Raw genomic sequence first — 17266 nt, 5'->3', positions numbered from 1 at the left:
GTGACGGGGCAGCATCGCGGGCACCTGGAGGAAAAGGCGGGACGGGGCGGGGCGGGCACCGGGTTTCCCGCGGTCCGAGCTGGCACCGGCCGAGGAGAGATCGCTCTTAAAGGGCCAGCCTCGCGTCCTTTTGTTCCGGGGCCGCAGGGCGGGGCAGGCCCAACTCTCGCAGTCTCCTTGCCTACTCTCCGGAACCGCCATGATCTCCCAGTTCTTCATTCTATCTTCCAAAGGGGACCCGCTCATCTACAAGGATTGTATCCTTGACCTGCGGGGCGGGAGGAGGGGCCTGGGTGGGAGTAGCGCCCCAGAGCCAGCCTGTGTCGCTGACTCCTTAGCTGTCCTTCCATCCGGTCAGTCCGCGGGGACAGTGGCGGTCGGGATGTGGCCGAGCTCTTCTACCGGAAGCTGACGGGACTGTCCGGAGATGAGTCCCCGGTTGTCATGGTAACCAGTGGCGGGGCGTAGGGTAGGCTCCCGGCGAGCTGGGAGTGGGGGGCGCCTCCTTCCTCCCGGGGCTGTTTCCCTGAGAGCTTGTGCTTGGTGGGGGGGAGGGGTACATTCTGCCAAATCTGAGCAACAGTTTCTAGAGCGCTAACGCTATACGGGCGCAGCTCCGCCACTCCGGAGTAGGTGCTGGGGACTCCCTCCGCTGACACATAAGCAGCTGGGCCCCGGGCGGGGTTGGGGGTGTCCCTGGCTCACCCCAAGGCCCACCGCTAGAAAGTCTCGCGGGCCCTTCGCACAGTTCTCTCCCTGACGCTGTCTTCCCCGCCTCTGCCTCAGCACCACGATGACCGTCATTTCATTCACATCAGACACAGCGGCCTCTATTTGGTGGCCACGACTTCAGAAAACATTTCTCCCTTCAGCCTCCTAGAGCTGCTCTCCCGGTGAGGAGGGCAGGGCCGGGCACCTGGGCGCGGGTATGCACGCGCAAGAGGATATGCACACTCCGTCCGTCCTGTTTTCTCAGGTTGGCCACTCTCCTGGGCGATTACTGTGGCTCCTTGAATGAGGGGACCATCTCCCGCAACGTGGCTCTTGTCTACGAACTCCTGGATGAAGTGCTGGTGAGGGCCAGGGGGTCTCCCCCATGGCACTCCATGCCCTGCTGCTGTGTGCTGTGATGGGGAGGCTGAGTGCATTCATTTTCACCCCTTTCCTCTGCTGATCACCCAACGACTGTCCTTCCTCCGCCCGCAGGACTATGGCTACGTACAGACCACGTCCATGGAGATGCTGCGAAACTTCATCCAGACAGAGGCTGTGGTCAGCAAGCCCTTCAGCCTTTTTGACCTCAGCAGTGTTGGCTTGGTTAGTCAAGGGGAGGAGGAGGAGGAGGAGGAGGAGGGTTGGTGGATGGCATCAAACCTGAAGATTGTTGCTTTGGGTGCTTTCCAGTTCGGGGCCGAGACGCAACAGAGCAAAGTGGCCCCCAGCAGTGCAGCCAGCCGCCCCGTCCTGGCCAGCCGCTCTGACCAGGTGAGGACAGGTGTGATGGGTTCAGACCCTCTAACTTTTTCCTGGGACGCCAGAGATGGAGATCCTTGCATTGCTAGGTGTGGATTATCTCTTCCCTTACCCCCGTGTCCCCACCCCAGGGTTCTAGCCTCCACTGCCCTGTTCTTTCTGCCTGTCCACTTGAGGACATAGGCCGTTCAGCCTCCAAGCGTCCAAATCTCTCTTCCTCAGAGCCAAAAGAACGAAGTGTTTTTGGATGTGGTCGAGAGGTTGTCCGTGCTCATAGCCTCTAATGTAAGTTTGGGCCCCCAACCCTGAAGCTGAGGACAGACGGCATTTGGAAAATGTATGGGGCATTGGGGGGTGTCGCCTCTGGGCATTGAGCGCTCTGCCATTCTTAGGGCTCACTGCTGAAGGTAGACGTGCAGGGAGAGATCCGGCTCAAGAGCTTTCTTCCCAGTGGCTCTGGTGAGAAGCGTGCAAGCTTGGCCCAGGGTGGGGTCTGGGACAGGCTCCTTGGTGCTGTGTATGGTGGTATCTGGCAGCCTTTTCTGACATCCTTTTCTCTGACAGAAATGCGCATTGGTCTGACAGAAGAATTTTGTGTGGGGAAGTCAGAACTGAGAGGTGAGAAGAAAGTAGGTCTCTCGCTCCTGCATCACCAGCCAGAAGCGGCGTGGGACAGAGAGATGTTCTCGCCCAGCTCTTCCTGGCTGCTCTCCTCTCCCACACGTGGGTTCCAAGAGACTCTCTCTCCTTCCAGGTTACGGACCGGGGATCCGGGTGGATGAGGTCTCGTTTCACAGCTCAGTGCTTCTGGAAGAGTTTGAGTCTCATCGAATTCTGCGCCTCCAGCCCCCTCAGGGTGAGGTGAGGATCAGGCTGGCCTAGCATGTTCCATCCACTATGGGGAAGGGAGGCAGTTCAGGGGTGAGGAGACCAAACTGATCTCTGTTCTTGTCTGGTCCCAGTTGACTGTGATGCGGTACCAACTCTCAGATGACCTCCCCTCCCCACTCCCCTTCCGGCTCTTTCCCTCTGTGCAGTGGGACCGAGGCTCAGGCAGGTGAGACCATTTCCCTGTTCTGGAACTTCTCTGAAGTCTAAGCTAATACAAAGATGTTCCCAAAACTCATTATGGAGGAGTGGTGGTAACAGGATGTAAGTCAGAAAAAGACACCCTCCCCGCAACGTGGATTCAGCCCTTAGTGGATCCGTTGCTTGGGGCACGACCCACCAGCAGCCATGCATGGAGGTCCCGGGGTTGTGGGGGGCAGGGGGGTGAGAGGGAGGATGTGAGCTGCCAGTAACACCATCGTTGCCCTTCCACCCAGGCTCCAGGTTTACCTGAAGTTACGATGCGACCTGCCCCCAAAAAGGTACAGGCGGGGGTTAGCCAAGCTCCTTCTGTGGGGAAGGACACAGGGCCCACATACCTACTGCTCCTGCCTTCAGATGCATCCGCCAGCTTCAGAATCCTGTTCAGTTAGAGGCAGGAGGGCTCGGGAAGGGGACGGGGTAGCACTGGTGCCGATCCCTAGCTGTGATGTTAATGAAGAACGGGGCTGACTCTGTTCCTTTTTCCTTTGCAGCCAAGCTCTCAATGTCAGGCTGCACCTTCCCCTGCCACGAGGGGTGGTCAGGTTAGTGGGTGAGCCACGGGGGCATGGGCAGTTGCACCCGCTTCCCTGGACGAGAGGGTGGCCCCGGGAAGGGTGGAACTGGCCTGCCCCGGGAAGGCAGGGACTGAGCCCAGCGTTTCTCCAAATTCCAGCCTGTCTCAGGAGCTGAGCGGCCCCGAGCAGAAGGCAGAGCTGGGGGAGGGCGCCCTTCACTGGCACCTGCCTCGGGTTCAGGGCGGCTCCCAGCTGTCAGGCCTTTTCCAGGTACAAGTTGCTGACTCTCTGATCCTCTCCTCCGCCTGCACGTTCAGCCCCAACCTGTCCCTCCTCACACGGTGGGCCTCCCTGCTCTCCATCCTCTCCAGGCCTCAGCACTCCTTCCCGGTCTCTGTTCCTTACAGATGGATGTTCCAGGCCTCCCCGGGCCTCCCGGTCAAGGACCCTCCACCTCGGCCCCTCTGGGTCTGGGCCCTGCCAGCCTCTCGTTTGAACTTCCCCGGCACACGTGCTCCGGCCTCCAGGTTCGCTTCCTCAGGCTGGCGTTCAGACCCTGCGGCAACGCCAACCCCCACAAGTGGGTGCGGCACCTGAGCCACAGCGATGCCTACGTCATCCGGATCTGAGGCTCCCCAGACCAGGACACGGGCAGCAAAGGTGGTCGTCTGTGGAGCTGGAGAGGACGACCCTGTCTTTTCCACCTTGGGCCCGTGGCTGTGCGTCCGGCCGGAGAGTCCTGAGAGGCCCGGGGGCGAGGCCGGGTCGGCGGGCTCCGCCTTCCCGTGGTACCTGACACAGGAGGGGCCGGGCCGGGCCGGAACTTACAAATCAGACTTTTATTCTGAGGAACTGGCTGTACAATATCTTAAAAAAAAAAAAAGTAACACGGAGGAAGCAAACTATTACTTCCTTCGACCCCACACGCGCGCATGAGAGAGAGAGTTGAGGACGGAAGAAAGTTGGCAGATGTGCAGCAGCATTAAGGCGCAGGCTGAGGGGAGCCAGACCCAGGGGGCTGGGAGCCATTAGCTTTCGGAGTCCCTGGAGCCGGAGGGGGGCTATCCCCGGCTTCCTGTTTCCCCCCACACAGGGCACTGCCCCCAAGCGGGGAGGGGGCTGAGGATGGGGGAGGAGCTGGGGAAGGGTGGGAGGCAGGGCCTCCTTTGCCCTCCCCTGTAGGGGGGAGAGAGACCACGATGTACTTCTGGACGCTGCCGGGCCCGGACGGAGCAGTGCTGGGGGGTGCGGTGGTGGCAGTGGAGACCAGCTTGACGATGGGCTGCACGCTGGGGACTGTGGTGGTGACCGGAGAGGTAGTGGTGGAGCCTGAGCCAGGGGCTGAAGTGCTGAGGGACAGGACCTGGGGGACGGAAGGAAAGGCGCTGCCTGGGGGAGCCTGGAGGCTGCTGCCAGCCCAAGAGCGCTGCTCAGGACGAGCGGCCATGGCCTCGTGGGCCTCCTCAGAATGCCCCTTCCTGCTCCCGTCTTTGGGCCCAGAGGGAACTGGGCTCTACTCTGGGCCCCCAAGGTACTTGGAGGTAACCCTGGTCATGCTCTCCCCCTCTCCCCGCTGGTCCCACATGGCTCCCAGTACCTGTTGGGTGGAGGAGGCGCTGGAGGAGGACGACATTACAATAAACTTGGTCGGAGGAGGGGACGGCTGAGGCGGGGCAGTAGCTCGCGCAGACACCAACGTCTGCACCGGCAGCGCGATGGAGCCTGGGACCTTCAGCAAGCCAGGGGTGCGAGGGCCGGGCTGAGGGGCCTGTGAGAGGGTCAGCGTGGGCCGGGGCTGCAGGAAGAAGAGGCGGGAAGAAAACGTCAACGTCTAAGAAAAGGAAAGGCCCCTGTTGCTGCTCCTCGGCGGGTCTCCCTGGGGTTGGGGAATCCTCCACGAAGGGGGCCCAGACTCCCCCCAACACTATTCTCTCAGAGGCCCTGTGTTTTCCAAAAGCAAGCTCAAGTCTGTGTGAGTGCCACCCTCCACGTTTCTTCACCCACCCCCCGCCCACCACCGCCGCCATCACAGACCTGAGTGATGGTCAGAGTGGTCCTGTTGACCTGCTGAGCCTGCAGGGCGGCCTGGGCCCGGGCCTTGACAACATGGGAGCAGAGGAGGGGTCCGAGGGACCCAAATTCTGCCCGATAAGCATCCTGATTGTCAGGTGGCAGGCGCAGCTTTGCCAGCACAGGGGCACAGTGTTTCTGCAGAGAAAGCAAAAAGCCAGTAGGTAGAGGGCGGGCCCGTCAGGAAGTGGGACAGGGAAGGGGTGAGGAGGCGACGCCTGTATTTCAATATGCTGCTGGCACAGGCCGGACTGCTGGGGTCACCGTGTGTGTGAGGGCCGCTGGCTTTTCTTCAGAAGAGAACAAGCACCCACTGGTGTGACTGGGCGTCTTGCTGAATACACTGGTGAATTCTAAGGGGTGGTTGGTCCATAGGGTGAGGCCTTACATGGAACAGAGCGCAGTGATGCAGAAGCCCTGGGCAGTCCCGACTAGGGGACGTCCTGGGCTGAGAGTTACGATCTCTTATTTCTTACTTAACCTCTCAGCACCTTGGTCTCCATCTGCACAACAGTACTGGGCTCTGAATATATGAGGCAAGGACGGGACGAGGGAATAAAAGCCAACCCCGGCTGAAGACAGTGTTGGGGTGGGGGGGAATAGAAGAGCGAAGAAGGCAGTCAGGGCAGGGATGGGGGCTCTGGTCACCAGGAGGAGGCTCTGCACGTGGTCAGCTCCGATGCGGTCAATGTTGCTCAGCACAGGGCCGTCCAGGACGCTGCGGATCCGCTCCCCCTCCTGCTGCAGCCGTGGCAGAATCAGAGTCTTAATCACCTGTTGGAAAGGTGAAGCCAGGAACCTGGGGTCACCACGGGGTCTCCTGGTGGGGCTCTTGCCCACTAGGACCCAGGATAGCTCCTTTCCCCTACGCTCCCCCCACTCCTGGGGCCTCACATCGTGTCCCAGCTCTGCCAGGCCAGCAATGGAGCCGTAACGTGTGGTCCACGGAGTCTTCTCGTCCACCCAGCTCTGTTGGGGAAGGAAGAGAAACCTGGGTCAAGGGGCCTGCAAGGAGGCGCCTGGGTGGCTCAGTGGGTTAAAGCCTTTGCCTTTAGCTCCTGTCATGATCCCAGGGTCCTGGGATTGAGCCCCGCACTGGGCTCTCTGCTCAGTGGGTATCCTGCTTCCCTTCCTCTCTCTCTGCCTGCCTCTCTGCCTACTTGTGATCTCTGTGTCAAATAAATAAAATCTTCAAAAAAAGGGGGGAAGCCTGAGAGACTATTGAGGACTGAGTCTCATGAATACGCTTTTATTGTGGATCATTAAGGCATTACAAAGAAGGCCCAAGTTCGAGGCCCTGCCCCTCTGCCCTGTGTTTTCAGTGTCCTTTCCTCGCTCCACACTGACTGGCCTCTGGCTTGGCTGAAGACCTTTGTCCTGGTCACCAACCTGGGTTGGAGAGGCGAAACTGTTTACACTCCTCATTCTTTAAGATTTACTAATTTGAGGGGGAGGTGGTGGGCAGAGGCAGACTCCCTGCGGAGCGCTGGCCACCAGAGCTCAATTCCACGACTGAGATCACGACCTGAGCTGAAATCAAGAGCCCAGCGCCCAGCCCGCTGAGCCGCCCAGGCGCCCCCACGCTCCTCTTTCTTGCTCACCTTGGTGAAGGTCTTGGTGATCCGGGACTGGATGTTGTTAGTGGTCGTGCTGAAATGCTTGCAGATCTGGGCCACGAGGCGGGCAGCAAAGTCCCGGAGGGCCCAGTGATTGTCCACATCTGGCCGTAGGCACAGCTGTCTGCTCACAATGCATGTCATCACAGCCGGAATCAACTCGTGCACCTAAGGAAGAAGGCGCGAGCTGGCGGATTCAGACAAACGGCTTCTCGCTGGCGGCGGCAAGGTGTCCCGACCCTGGTGGGGCAAGGGGCGGCGGGCAGGGCGGCTCACGTATTTCTCTAGGTACAGCGTTGGGTTGTCCATCAGCGCCTTCACCATGCGCATCAGGTAGATGAGCAGGGCCAGGTTGTTCTGCACCACGTTCACACGGACCTGTGGGGAGACATGACGGGACAGTGAGGCCCTCGGGTGAGCTCCCCCAGCGCCGCCTCACCACCCGGAACCTGTTCCTCCGTCCGGGCCGTCTGCCTGCGCTCACCCCCTCCGAGATGAAGGTGCTGAATCGCGGCAGCATCTGATAGAGCCCCGGGTCCGTTGCAATGCTCTGCAGAGCCTCCTGTGGGGGAAGGGCGTGAGTGCAGGGCGGCGGGCAGGGATCCGTGGGACTTTGGGGAGGAAGGGACCCGGGGGGCGGGGGCAGTGGGGCCTCACCGCTCTCTTGGCCTCACAGGAGCCCACGCAGGCCTCGGTGATCTCCTTGTAGTACAGCTGCTGCTCCACAGACAGCTCGTGGATACTGCGAGGCTTCAGCCGCAAAGGGGCACCCTCCAGCAGGGGTGGTGCCTTCTTCTCTTTCCCTGGGTGAATCGGGAAGACAGGTTTGAAAACAAAAGCTCCAGGAGAGGCCTTGGACAAGACAAACCTGTGCTCCCCACCCAGTGAGACCCGGGCCCGGCTCCTTTCAGGGCTCCCTCGCCACAGGTCTCGCCCCCTGCCCAGCCCTCAGCCTCCTCACAGCTCACCATCTGGCTCTGGCGCAGGAGCCGGGGAGGCCTGGCCTAGCAGTACTGACCTTTGCCGTCGGCTGGAGCAGCCCCTTGACCTTTGCCTTTCAAGGGCCCATCTTCTTCCTGGCCTGGCTTTGCTGACTTTAGGGGTTCCGTGGCCTCAGCCTTCTGCTGTTCTTTGGGAGCTGGTGGCAAAGCAGTCACAGCAGGGGTGACAAGAGTGGCAGGGGTTGGAAAGGAAGGAGAGGGGAGGTGAGATAGAGGGGGTGGTTTCTGGACAAGGTTACCTGGGGGCGGATTTTCTGGGATGGCCGGCTGGCAGCCTTCGATACTCAGCCAATGAGCTGCGAGGAAAGAAGGCGTCAAGTTGAACTGCGGGCTGGACACGGACACTAAGGAGCCCCCCAGTGCTGCTCCCACTTCCTGCAAGTCACCAGCCATCTCTCGCAGCGGGCTTCTCCACTTGCGACCCCTACCCCCTTTCACTCCTCCCCACCACCTTGCTCTCCCCGCCCCTGACCTTTGAGGCAGACGTCCAGGGGCACCCGGGGCAGAGGGGTATTGATGATGTCGCTCAGATCAACCTCCTTCTCCTCGTAGAAGTAAAGCTCCCGGCCCCCGCCAGAGGCGAAACGGAAAGGAATGAACTCCTGAGCGTGGAAGCCGTAGAGTGGCTATAGGAGGAGAGAGACACCGGGATAAGAAGGGAGCCCGAGGAGACATGGCTGAAGGCAAATGCAGCACCTGGGAGGACGGGTCTCATCACCCTGCTGCTGCCCCCCACCCCCGTGCCTGCCTCAACCCTATGGTGTCCCGATCACCTCAACATTCTTTAGCTTCAGCGCGTAGTCAATGTCACTGGTGGTGAGTTTCTGCCGCTTCCCCATGTGCATGAACTTCAAGGCATCCTGGGGGGTGGGAGACAGACCGATAGCAGCCTGCCAGCTTGAAGAAGGGTCCTGGGCCGCGTGGCCTTGACACGATGCACGGCTGGGCAGACGGGTCAGGTTACCTGGGCAATCTCCTTGATGCGGTAGCTGACCTCATCGGTCAGCAGCTGGCAGGTCTCCTCCTGAATCTGGGCGATCCCCATGGACTCGGCCACCACCTTCATCGACTCCGAGGGCAGCACCGTGTTGCTGAGTTTCAGCTTCTTCTCCTCGGCCATTCTGGAGCCCCGCCTTCCCTCCCCCAAAGAGTGACACCCCAGGGTGGAGAGATGGAGACCCTGGCAGGTGGATGGGGCGGGCAGAAGAGATTAAAAAAATAAGTAAGTCAGCACCAAGGGTAACAGAAGCAGGTAGCAATCCGCAGTGGCACACAGTGTGCTGAGCTCCGATCCTGTGCCCGGTGCCAGGTGAGTGCGGCATGGTGAACAGACGTGGCCTCAGTGGAAATTCTGGCCCTCGATTCCCTAGCTGGGTTATTTGGGCAAATTACTGACATTCTCCCAGCTCTGGATTTCTTCCCCGTATTTGGGATGCGGAATAGGCCTGGTTTCCTGGGGCGGTTTTGTGTACACCTGCGCCTCTCCTGCTCCTTCTTGCACCATTATTCGTGCTTGACACACACGCAGTAACAGATACGACGCTCCCGCTCTGAGCCCAGACTCCCATACAACTGAACGTGACAAGAACACACACAGCCATCCCGACCAGGTCTTACTTTAAACTCATGGCCGTGAACTTCAAACGAACCCCTCATGCTGCCAGACAATCATTTTTCATCTGCTACACGTCTGTGCACTCAGTTTCCCTCTGTCCCATGTGACACGTCCTCTCCTCCTCCTTCAGGCCATCAGAAGAGACGTCCACAGATTCCCAGGACATCTACCGACCTAACAGCACCGGCGCCCACCTCCTCTGCCTCCCCACCTGCTACTTTAAATATTTAAGTAGGCTCCACACCCAGCACAGAGCCCATTACAGGGCTTGAACTCACGACCCTGAGATCAAGACCTGGGCTGAAATCAAGAGCTGGATGCTTGGGGTGCCTGGGTGGCTCAGTCGCTAAGCATCCGCCTTCAGTTCAGGTCATGATCCCAGAGTCCTGGGATTAAGCCTCACGTCTGGGATCCCTGCTTAGTAGGGAGTCTGCTTCTCCCTCTTGAATAAATAAATAAATAAATAATCTTAAAGGGAAAAAAAAAATTGGACGCTTAACCACCCAGGTGTCCCCGACCTGTTAAGAGAAGCTGCTTGGGCCCCTCACCAACTCCCAACACTGCTTCCTCCCGGCATCACCGCCAAGTTTTCAACCTACCCAATCAGTCATTCCTCCCATCTTAAGAAAACAAAACGGTGGTCTATCCATGCAATGGAATAGTTTTCAGCCTTAAAAAGGAAGGAGATTCGGACCTGTGCCATACCATGGATGAACCCTGAGGACACGATGGTGAGTATAATCAGACAGCCACAAAAGGACAGGTGATGTATGATTCCACTTACATGAGGTTCTTAGAGGAGTCAAATTCACAGACTCCGCAAGTGGAACTGGGTTGCCGCGGGAAGGGCAGGGAAGAATGGGGAGTCAGTGTTTGATGGCAACTGAGTTCCAGCTTTACAACATGAAGAATTCTGGAAGGATGGATGGTGTGACAGTTGTATAATGATGTGAACATACTTAATCCCACTACACTGTATACTTGAATTGGTTTAGAATGGTGAGCTTTTGTGTATTTCACAATTACAAATATAAAACAATATTTTTTTCATTCTACTTCCTCTCCAATATATACCCCGGTTTTCAGCTCCTCCTTGCAACCAAACTCCCTGAGTTATCTTAACTTTCTAATTCCTCTCCTCTCTTCTGCACCTACTCCAAGCAGGCCTTGGACACCACCAGGTCCCCGAAACCACTCATCATGGTCACTGATGACTCCACATTGTTGAATCCAAGGTCCACTCTCCCTCCTCATCATACTGACCTGTGAACAGCACACACTATAGCTGACTACTCCCTCCTGAAAATTCCTTACTCCACTGCCTTCTGGCTTTCCTCTTACCCCACTGGCCACCCCCTCTTAGTTTCCTTGACCAGTTTTTCCTCTTCTCATCTGCCTAATGCTGGAGCATCCTAGGCTCGGTCTTTGGTTTTCTTCTGTAGCTACACGTGCTCCTTTGGTGATGTCAACTACCCTCAATTTTTAGTACTGATAATAGGCTGACAGCGGCCAAGTTTATACCCTCAGCCAAGAATGTTCTTTCCTAACATCGGATTTTTGTATCAAACTCTCGACTTAAAATCTCTTCTACAACTAAACTCCTACAACTTCTACAACTAAATCTCCCTCCCCATCTGCTTCGTTTTTCTTCATCTTCATGGCAATGCCGTCTATCCAGGCACTCACTCTTTACGTAAGCCCTCACATCAAATCGGCCAGGTGACCCAACCTGATTCTCCACTCCCACTGCATGGCCAAGTCGCCATCATCTCTTGCCTGGCTAACTTTAACAGTCTCCTGACAAGGTCTTCCTGCTTCCATCCTTGCTCCCCACATCTATTCCCAACACAGCGGCCAGAGCAATTCTGTCAAAATATAAGTCAGACTACGTCATTTCTTTGCTCAAAACCCTGTAAGGGTTCCCCATTTCCCACAGAGTAAAATCCAAAATTCTAATTACAGTCTATAAGACCCTTCATAATTTGCCCTCTCCCTACATCTCTGGTCTGCTTTCCTTCCTTCTTCCATCTTGTTCCAGCCCCAATGTCTTCCTACTATTCAAACCTCCCAGGTAAGCTCTTGCTTTAAGACCTTTGCTCTTTTCCTTCTGCCTCGAATGCTCTTCCCCAGATGCCAGCTTGGCTACCTATTCCCATCACCCTATTCAGCACCGCACTCCAATCCCACTCTGGTTTTCCCCTTCAACGTATTTAACATCTACTAATAGATACTGTATCATTTCTAATCGTTTATCACCACCACACCTTCCCTTTCCACCCCACCAACTGTGTGGACAAAAATCTGGTATGTTCACCGATGTATTACAAGATCCCACACCGGTACCTGAGCATCTGTACTCAGTAAATCATTTGTTGAATAAATCAGTGAATTATAAGCCTTAGAGATGTAGGTGTTCAATAAATACACGGTACCACGATTGTCAAGATGAACAAGATACAGGTCCCAACTTGGAACCTGCTTTGTGGCCAAAAGGAAAGTGGCTCGCTTTTAGTTGGCACTAGGAAGACTACTGTCAAAAGTGTTTAGGACTGACTGCGGGGTGTTGATGGGGGCGTGCTGGAGGGGTGAGCACGGGGGCGAAAGAGAATTTGGTCTCCTCCTCCACTGTTGCCTTATGTTCAGGGAAAACATTTATTCCACGCATACTCTGTGCCTGGCGCCAGGTATATAAGACGCTGTCGTATCCCAGAGGTCACTGGCGAACTCTTACTAAGCCTTCAATATCCTCCGTACCCTCTGCCAGTAACAGCTCACAAAACACGCTACGACCTCAGGAGCCCCTCGGGTCAGTGGAGCCGGCAGGAAAGCTTCACAGAAGAGGGTTAACTTGAACTGGATGTGGGTAGTGGCTTCCCCAGCAAGGACGCGAGTCGAAGCTCCCCGAGCAATGGGGTACAGCGTGGAAGAAGGTGCTGAGAGCCCACCCTATCCCCCCAACATCCTCCAGTGCAAACACACACGCAGAGAGTCCGCACGCGCGCGAACACACAACCCACCGTCCTCCTCCAGGCTCCCACATAGACCCCCAAAGGGCCTAGTCCCGGGTGGCACTCAGACCCGCCCCCGCCAGCCGAACGCCCCACGCAGAAAAAGACTCTCACCGCCGCCAAAGCGCCGCTCACCCGGCGCTCGGCGCCATGTTGGCCCCGCCCCCTCCCGGGAGCAGGTCCTGGCAGAGACGGAGAGGCAGTCACTGCCCCTTCCCCGAGCCGGAATGAGTCTCCTGGGCTCACGGCCTGAAGTGGAATTAAAAACGGATTTTTCCGGCTACGTGCAAGGAGCACACCCTCCTGCTACAATTACTTCAGTTTATACTTTTACTACCCGGCGGCCAGGACCCTAGGAAGCGCCACAAAACCTAGGCGGGATAGCCAGGAGGGCAACGAGGCCCCACCCCCTTCCGGCCCGGAACTGCGCGTGCGCCTCCCAGGCCAGGCTGGATGGAAATTCCCGCCGACCCCCTCGGAATTTAAAGGGCCCGCTGCCTTTCCGAAGTTGGTCTGAAGGCAAGGGCTTGTTGGTTGTGGACAGCACTTTGTCATGGGACCTGTACGGTTGGGGATGTTGCTTTTCATTTTGGCTGTGTATGGCGCTTGGGTTGCGACGCCGAAGGAGGAAGACGATGACACAGAACGCTTGCCCAGCAAATGTGAAGGTATCTAAAGGGAGTGGCCCCTATTCGCATCCCTCAGTCCATTTCCTTAGTCTGGACAGGACCAAATGGACCGTGATTGGCGGGCCACTCGATCTCCTTGAAGACCTGAGGGAGATTCTGGTGGAGTCTGGCTGAATTTGAAGGGGGGGGTCAAGGGAGGGAATGCATAGAGCTACCCCACAGCTGTGGCACTACAATTCCCATAGGGCATCCAGAGGAAATCCGCTTTTTCTTGCTTGCGTAGCCCCACTGATCTGTGGGAATTGTAGTTCAGAGACTATAGGCCCGGGATCACCCACTCTACTGAGCATCTAAAGTGTGTTCCCCCCATGACACTAAACCTAAGCCTGGGGAGCCTGCAGGAGCTGGGTGTGAGGCTCATACCTGTGGACATCCCGTGCTCCACCCCTGCAGAGAAGCTCTCAAATTACAGGCCCCACGCTGTGGGGAGGGTTTGGGTGTATGTAAATAACGCCCTGAAGCTCATAAAGAGGAGGCCCCAGAAATGGAGGAGGTTCCCCATACATGTGAGGTTTTGCGGAGGGTGTGTACTTATGGATTTTACTGTGAGCAGCGTCTTATGTGGCTGCATGACAGTGGTGACTGAGTGGGGGAAGGGGAAATACCAGAGCTGCACCACCGAGTTCCCTGGTTTGTTGCCTTCCTGACTTTAATTTCTTCCCTGGATTCTTTTTCTCCTCACCCCACCCTACCCTGCATTTCCGTATGACCTGAGCCTACCTCGCCTCTCCTCCTTGCTGTAACACCTCTGCAGGCCTCCTGCTGCAATCAGAATACACCCGTTTTGGGCACACTATAGAAGTCTCTTTGCTGTATGGCCCCCACCGCTCTTATATTTCTGTACCTCTGCTCCTGGCCTCAAAGTGCCCATGATTCAGCCACATTGAACTTCACAGCTGTCACTGAGCCGGCCTTATCCCCTTGCGCTCTGTGGCTCAGCACACTTTTTCCCTTGGCCTAAAATAACCCTCTCCCTTCTATATTTGATTCTTCAAGACCGAGTTTAGATGTCAATTCCTTTGGAAGCCTTCTTCCTTTTCTGTCACCTCCCACTATATTGTAAGCCCATGGAGGGAAGGAGAGTACCTGTGTCTCCAAGGTCCTAGCATAGTGCCTGGAACATCTTAGGCACTTTTGTTACCTGCCCTGTGTTTAGCTTGCTCGGTACTTCTGTGTAGGCCACTCCCTTTCTTGCGACCCACCTCATGCCAGGTCAGGTGCTAGTTGCTGGCAGACAGGGTGGCACCAGACGCAATGCTCATCCTTAAGGAAATCACAAGCTAGCAGCAAGTCAGTAAAAGACCACTGAATGCATTTTGTGTTTCCTAAAGAGACCGAATCTCTTGTTAACCTCTAGTGTGGGGCCCATCACACCGCACTGTCATCATTTTTACCCAACTACATCAGCAATGTCCCGTGGATAGGGACGGTGGGTCTTACTGCTCTCATGCATACAGGAGCTCAAAAGATAACTGCAGAATAAAAGCAAACATTATGCAGTGCCCACTATATGCCAGGCATTATTCTAGGGGCTTTACAGAGCTTGATTTATTTAATCCTCACCATACCCCTACGAAGGAGGTTCTGCGCTATTGTTATCTCTGTTGTAGAGATGCAGAAACCAAGGCACAGCAGAATTGCCACATAGCTATTAAGTGGCTGAGTCAGGATTCTAACCCAGCCAGTCTGGCTCGAGTCTGCTGCTTTTGCTCACCTACAGAATGAGTTGTGGGAATGTTTGTTGATCTTTGACATCCTTGTGGACATCTAGTGTGTAAGTTGCTGAGCCTGGAGCTGCAGGAAAAGCTGAGTCGCACTGGCCGATCTCGGGAGGTGCTGGAGCTGGGGCAGGTGCTAGACACTGGCAAGAGAAAGAGGCACATCCCCTACAGTGTTTCGTGAGTTACTCTTGTTGATCCTCTACATTCTGACCCCTGAGGGACGCTCCTACAGCATCTAAGAAATCTTTGTTTCCCCTCTTCTCACAGAGAGACAAGGCTGGAAGAGGCCTTGGAGAATTTGTGCGACCGGATCCTGGATTACAGTGTTCATGCCGAGCGCAAGGGCTCACTGAGATATGCCAAGGTCAGACTCTTCCCTAGGGCAGCGTCCCACTTTTCAGAAACAACAGTGGGTATCCCCTGGGACCCATCTCCCTCCGGCTCTGGACAGTGTCCCTCCCCATTGTTAGACTCCCTCATGTCGCCCTCATGGAGTTCACCCCTCAGTCTATGGTAGTTGACACAATGCAGCTGTGGCAGAAAGGGGAAGGAGGTGAGTCAGTGAGCTGGGCTGATCCCAGATTCCTATCTCTCAGGGTCAGAGTCAGACCATGGCAACGCTGAAAGGTCTGGTGCAGAAGGGGGTGAAGGTGGATCTGGGGATCCCTCTGGAGCTGTGGGACGAGCCCAGCGTGGAAGTCACGTTCCTCAAGAAGCAGGTAGGACATGATACTGCACTGCTCAGGGCAACGAGAAGGGAATCTAGATCCTTGGGAAGTCCACCTCTGAGCAGGGAGAAGGGGACACAATGAAGACTCTGTCATTGATTGAAGTGGGCCCAGAAACATATCAAGGAATAATAATAGAGGCTGATAATATTTACTACCACATATTGAGCACCTACTATGTGCCAGATTTGGACCCACATACTTTCCAGCTGCTGCCTCATTTTACCCTCACAACAACTTTAGGTGGTAGGTACTGTTACCATGTCCCATTTTATAGGCAAGGATCTGAGACACAGAGTGTTTAATAGCCTACTTGGCAGAAGAGGTGCTAGTAAACGTTTGTTTGAATGAATGAGGATCACCGCCTTGGAAGCCAAGTTTAGCTTCCTGCTGTCCAGGGTGGGGTGGGCAGACAGGAGTGAAGAGCAGAAAGGAGGGTTTCCAAAGCCCAGCAGAGTAGACTCCCTTCTGACCCTTGTACTTGATCAGTGTGAGACAATGCTGGAGGAGTTCGAAGATGTCGTGGGAGACTGGTACTTCCATCATCAGGAACAGCCCTTACAGCATTTTCTCTGTGAAGGTCATGTGCTGCCCCCTGCTGAAACTGGTAAGTGTGTGGGGCTGGCCCCTTTGCCGCCAAGCCACAACCTCCCCTACCCACCAGACTAATATCTAAATTGTTTTTCTAACACCCAACCTAGCGTGTCTACAGGAAACTTGGACTGGAAAGGAAAAGATCATGGATGGGCAAGAGAAGACAGAAGGGGAGGAGGAGGAAGAAGAGGAAGGGGAGGAAGAGAGGATCAACACACCAGGGCACTCCAAGCGTGACCCAGAGGATCTTTGACTCTTGCCTTTGAGCCCCCAGGAGGGGCAGGAGTCATGGAGAAGAACCCTCTGAAATCTGAGCTCTCCGTGCTCCACATAAGGGCTTGTGTGTATGTGTGAGTGATCCCACCCCGGAGCTTGTAGCTGTTCTCTCCCGTCTGGTCTCAGGTAGGATCCTGGTGGTGCAGCATAGCAAGGCTATGGGGACAAAAACAGGAGCAGGGGGCAGAAGGCCCGCTCCAACAGATGAGTCCTCTGCCTGCCATCTAGCCCCTTAACTGGCAGGTGTGTGTGTGTGGTGACAATGCTGAAGGCTTTCCCCTTTAAATCTCTCTACTACTTCCCACCCCACCCAGAGGTCAGTGAAGCCATTGGAGCTATGGGTCTCAGGGGAAAGGCACTTTGTCCTCCGGGTCCGTTTTTAGACCCTTACAAGGAAGAAGCCAGCTTGGACATTCTCTACGACCTATACACACTGCCTGCGTCAAGGCTACAACCCAAGAAACTGAACAAAAAGGGGACACTACGAAGATGGGGCGGTGTTTTTAAGTTAGGTGGGGTAGATATTTGGTCTACTTCATACAAATTTCACCGAGGGCCCACCATGTAATTTCGCAGGTGCCAAATTTTCTACATCGCTAGTAAATTTTTTTAAAATATCACCTGGGCCCCTAGTTTCAAGCAACTTCCCTGCACACATCATACCTGGCCGATATAGCAACGCCCAGAGAATGGGGCCGTTGGTCGCCCGCTGTTGGAAGCTAATGGTGGTTTGTAATTTGCAGTCCAGGGAGGCTGGCAGGGGTGCCCCGGCTGCTAACCATTTAGACGCGGGTCCGTGCCACCCTCTCGGCGCGTGCGGGGGAATGCACCGGAATTACGAAACCGCGCCCGGCAGCGCGTCTCGGCC

The 17266-nt window shown here is 56.0% G+C and overlaps 3 protein-coding genes across 6 annotated transcripts; 2 read left to right on the top strand and 1 right to left on the bottom strand.

Annotated features, from left to right (window-relative positions):
• The first annotated feature begins 6 nt into the window (after positions 1 to 6).
• AP4M1 (adaptor related protein complex 4 subunit mu 1) lies at positions 7 to 3841 on the top strand. 2 transcript variants are annotated; one of them, XM_047712768.1, is made up of 15 exons: positions 7 to 257; positions 359 to 447; positions 787 to 893; positions 977 to 1073; positions 1207 to 1317; positions 1405 to 1485; positions 1696 to 1758; positions 1866 to 1932; positions 2038 to 2091; positions 2228 to 2334; positions 2436 to 2530; positions 2799 to 2843; positions 3057 to 3107; positions 3239 to 3350; positions 3488 to 3841. In XM_047712768.1, the coding sequence occupies exons 1-15, from the start codon at positions 200 to 202 to the stop codon at positions 3707 to 3709; spliced, it is 1359 nt and encodes a 452-aa protein (XP_047568724.1). In that variant the 5' UTR covers positions 7 to 199; the 3' UTR covers positions 3710 to 3841. The 2 variants fall into 2 exon arrangements, with proteins under 2 accessions (XP_047568724.1, XP_047568725.1); XM_047712769.1 differs by lacking the exon at positions 787 to 893 and having other exon boundaries at positions 117 to 257.
• A 59-nt stretch (positions 3842 to 3900) lies between these two features.
• On the bottom strand, positions 3901 to 17197 carry TAF6 (TATA-box binding protein associated factor 6). 3 transcript variants are annotated; one of them, XM_047712766.1, is made up of 15 exons: positions 17062 to 17197; positions 8732 to 8947; positions 8541 to 8627; positions 8240 to 8393; positions 8007 to 8063; positions 7785 to 7904; positions 7424 to 7569; positions 7251 to 7328; positions 7043 to 7144; positions 6752 to 6934; positions 6045 to 6119; positions 5799 to 5924; positions 5115 to 5288; positions 4678 to 4875; positions 3901 to 4443 (listed from the first exon to the last, which is right to left on the bottom strand). In XM_047712766.1, the coding sequence occupies exons 2-15, from the start codon at positions 8885 to 8887 to the stop codon at positions 4063 to 4065; spliced, it is 2037 nt and encodes a 678-aa protein (XP_047568722.1). In that variant the 5' UTR covers positions 8888 to 8947; positions 17062 to 17197; the 3' UTR covers positions 3901 to 4062. The 3 variants fall into 3 exon arrangements, with proteins under 3 accessions (XP_047568722.1, XP_047568721.1, XP_047568723.1); XM_047712765.1 differs by lacking the exon at positions 17062 to 17197 and adding an exon at positions 12505 to 12713; XM_047712767.1 differs by lacking the exon at positions 17062 to 17197 and adding an exon at positions 12400 to 12625.
• Positions 12805 to 17018, top strand: CNPY4 (canopy FGF signaling regulator 4). The gene is made up of 6 exons (XM_047712775.1): positions 12805 to 13058; positions 14851 to 14977; positions 15068 to 15164; positions 15397 to 15519; positions 16018 to 16135; positions 16230 to 17018. Exons 1-6 carry the CDS (start codon positions 12944 to 12946, stop codon positions 16373 to 16375), a joined length of 726 nt encoding a protein of 241 aa, XP_047568731.1. The 5' UTR covers positions 12805 to 12943; the 3' UTR covers positions 16376 to 17018.
• Positions 17198 to 17266: the final 69 nt, after the last annotated feature.

This window comes from Lutra lutra, chromosome 18 (assembly GCF_902655055.1).
Source record: "Lutra lutra chromosome 18, mLutLut1.2, whole genome shotgun sequence".
Taxonomy (NCBI): domain Eukaryota; kingdom Metazoa; phylum Chordata; class Mammalia; order Carnivora; family Mustelidae; genus Lutra; species Lutra lutra.
Note: the sequence above shows the minus strand (reverse complement) of the source record. Positions and strands in the feature narration are given on the sequence as shown.

What these genes read in the sequence shown, in the direction of transcription:
- AP4M1 (XM_047712768.1), top strand. Translation starts at nt 200, where the DNA reads ATGATCTCCCAGTTCTTCATTCTATCTTCCAAAGGGGACCCGCTCATC. An exon ending in ATGAGTCCCCGGTTGTCATG is followed by an intron (nt 448 to 786) that starts GTAACCAGTGGC and finishes CCTCTGCCTCAG; the next exon opens with CACCACGATGACCGTCATTT. An exon ending in AGCTGTCAGGCCTTTTCCAG is followed by an intron (nt 3,351 to 3,487) that starts GTACAAGTTGCT and finishes TGTTCCTTACAG; the next exon opens with ATGGATGTTCCAGGCCTCCC.
- TAF6 (XM_047712766.1), bottom strand. Translation starts at nt 8,887, where the DNA reads ATGGCCGAGGAGAAGAAGCTGAAACTCAGCAACACGGTGCTGCCCTCG. An exon ending in CCCAGAAAATCCGCCCCCAG is followed by an intron (nt 7,905 to 8,006) that starts GTAACCTTGTCC and finishes CTTTGCCACCAG; the next exon opens with CTCCCAAAGAACAGCAGAAG. An exon ending in TCACCAAGACCTTCACCAAG is followed by an intron (nt 6,120 to 6,751) that starts GTGAGCAAGAAA and finishes CTTCCCCAACAG; the next exon opens with AGCTGGGTGGACGAGAAGAC.
- CNPY4 (XM_047712775.1), top strand. Translation starts at nt 12,944, where the DNA reads ATGGGACCTGTACGGTTGGGGATGTTGCTTTTCATTTTGGCTGTGTAT. An exon ending in CACATCCCCTACAGTGTTTC is followed by an intron (nt 14,978 to 15,067) that starts GTGAGTTACTCT and finishes CTCTTCTCACAG; the next exon opens with AGAGACAAGGCTGGAAGAGG. An exon ending in TCACGTTCCTCAAGAAGCAG is followed by an intron (nt 15,520 to 16,017) that starts GTAGGACATGAT and finishes GTACTTGATCAG; the next exon opens with TGTGAGACAATGCTGGAGGA.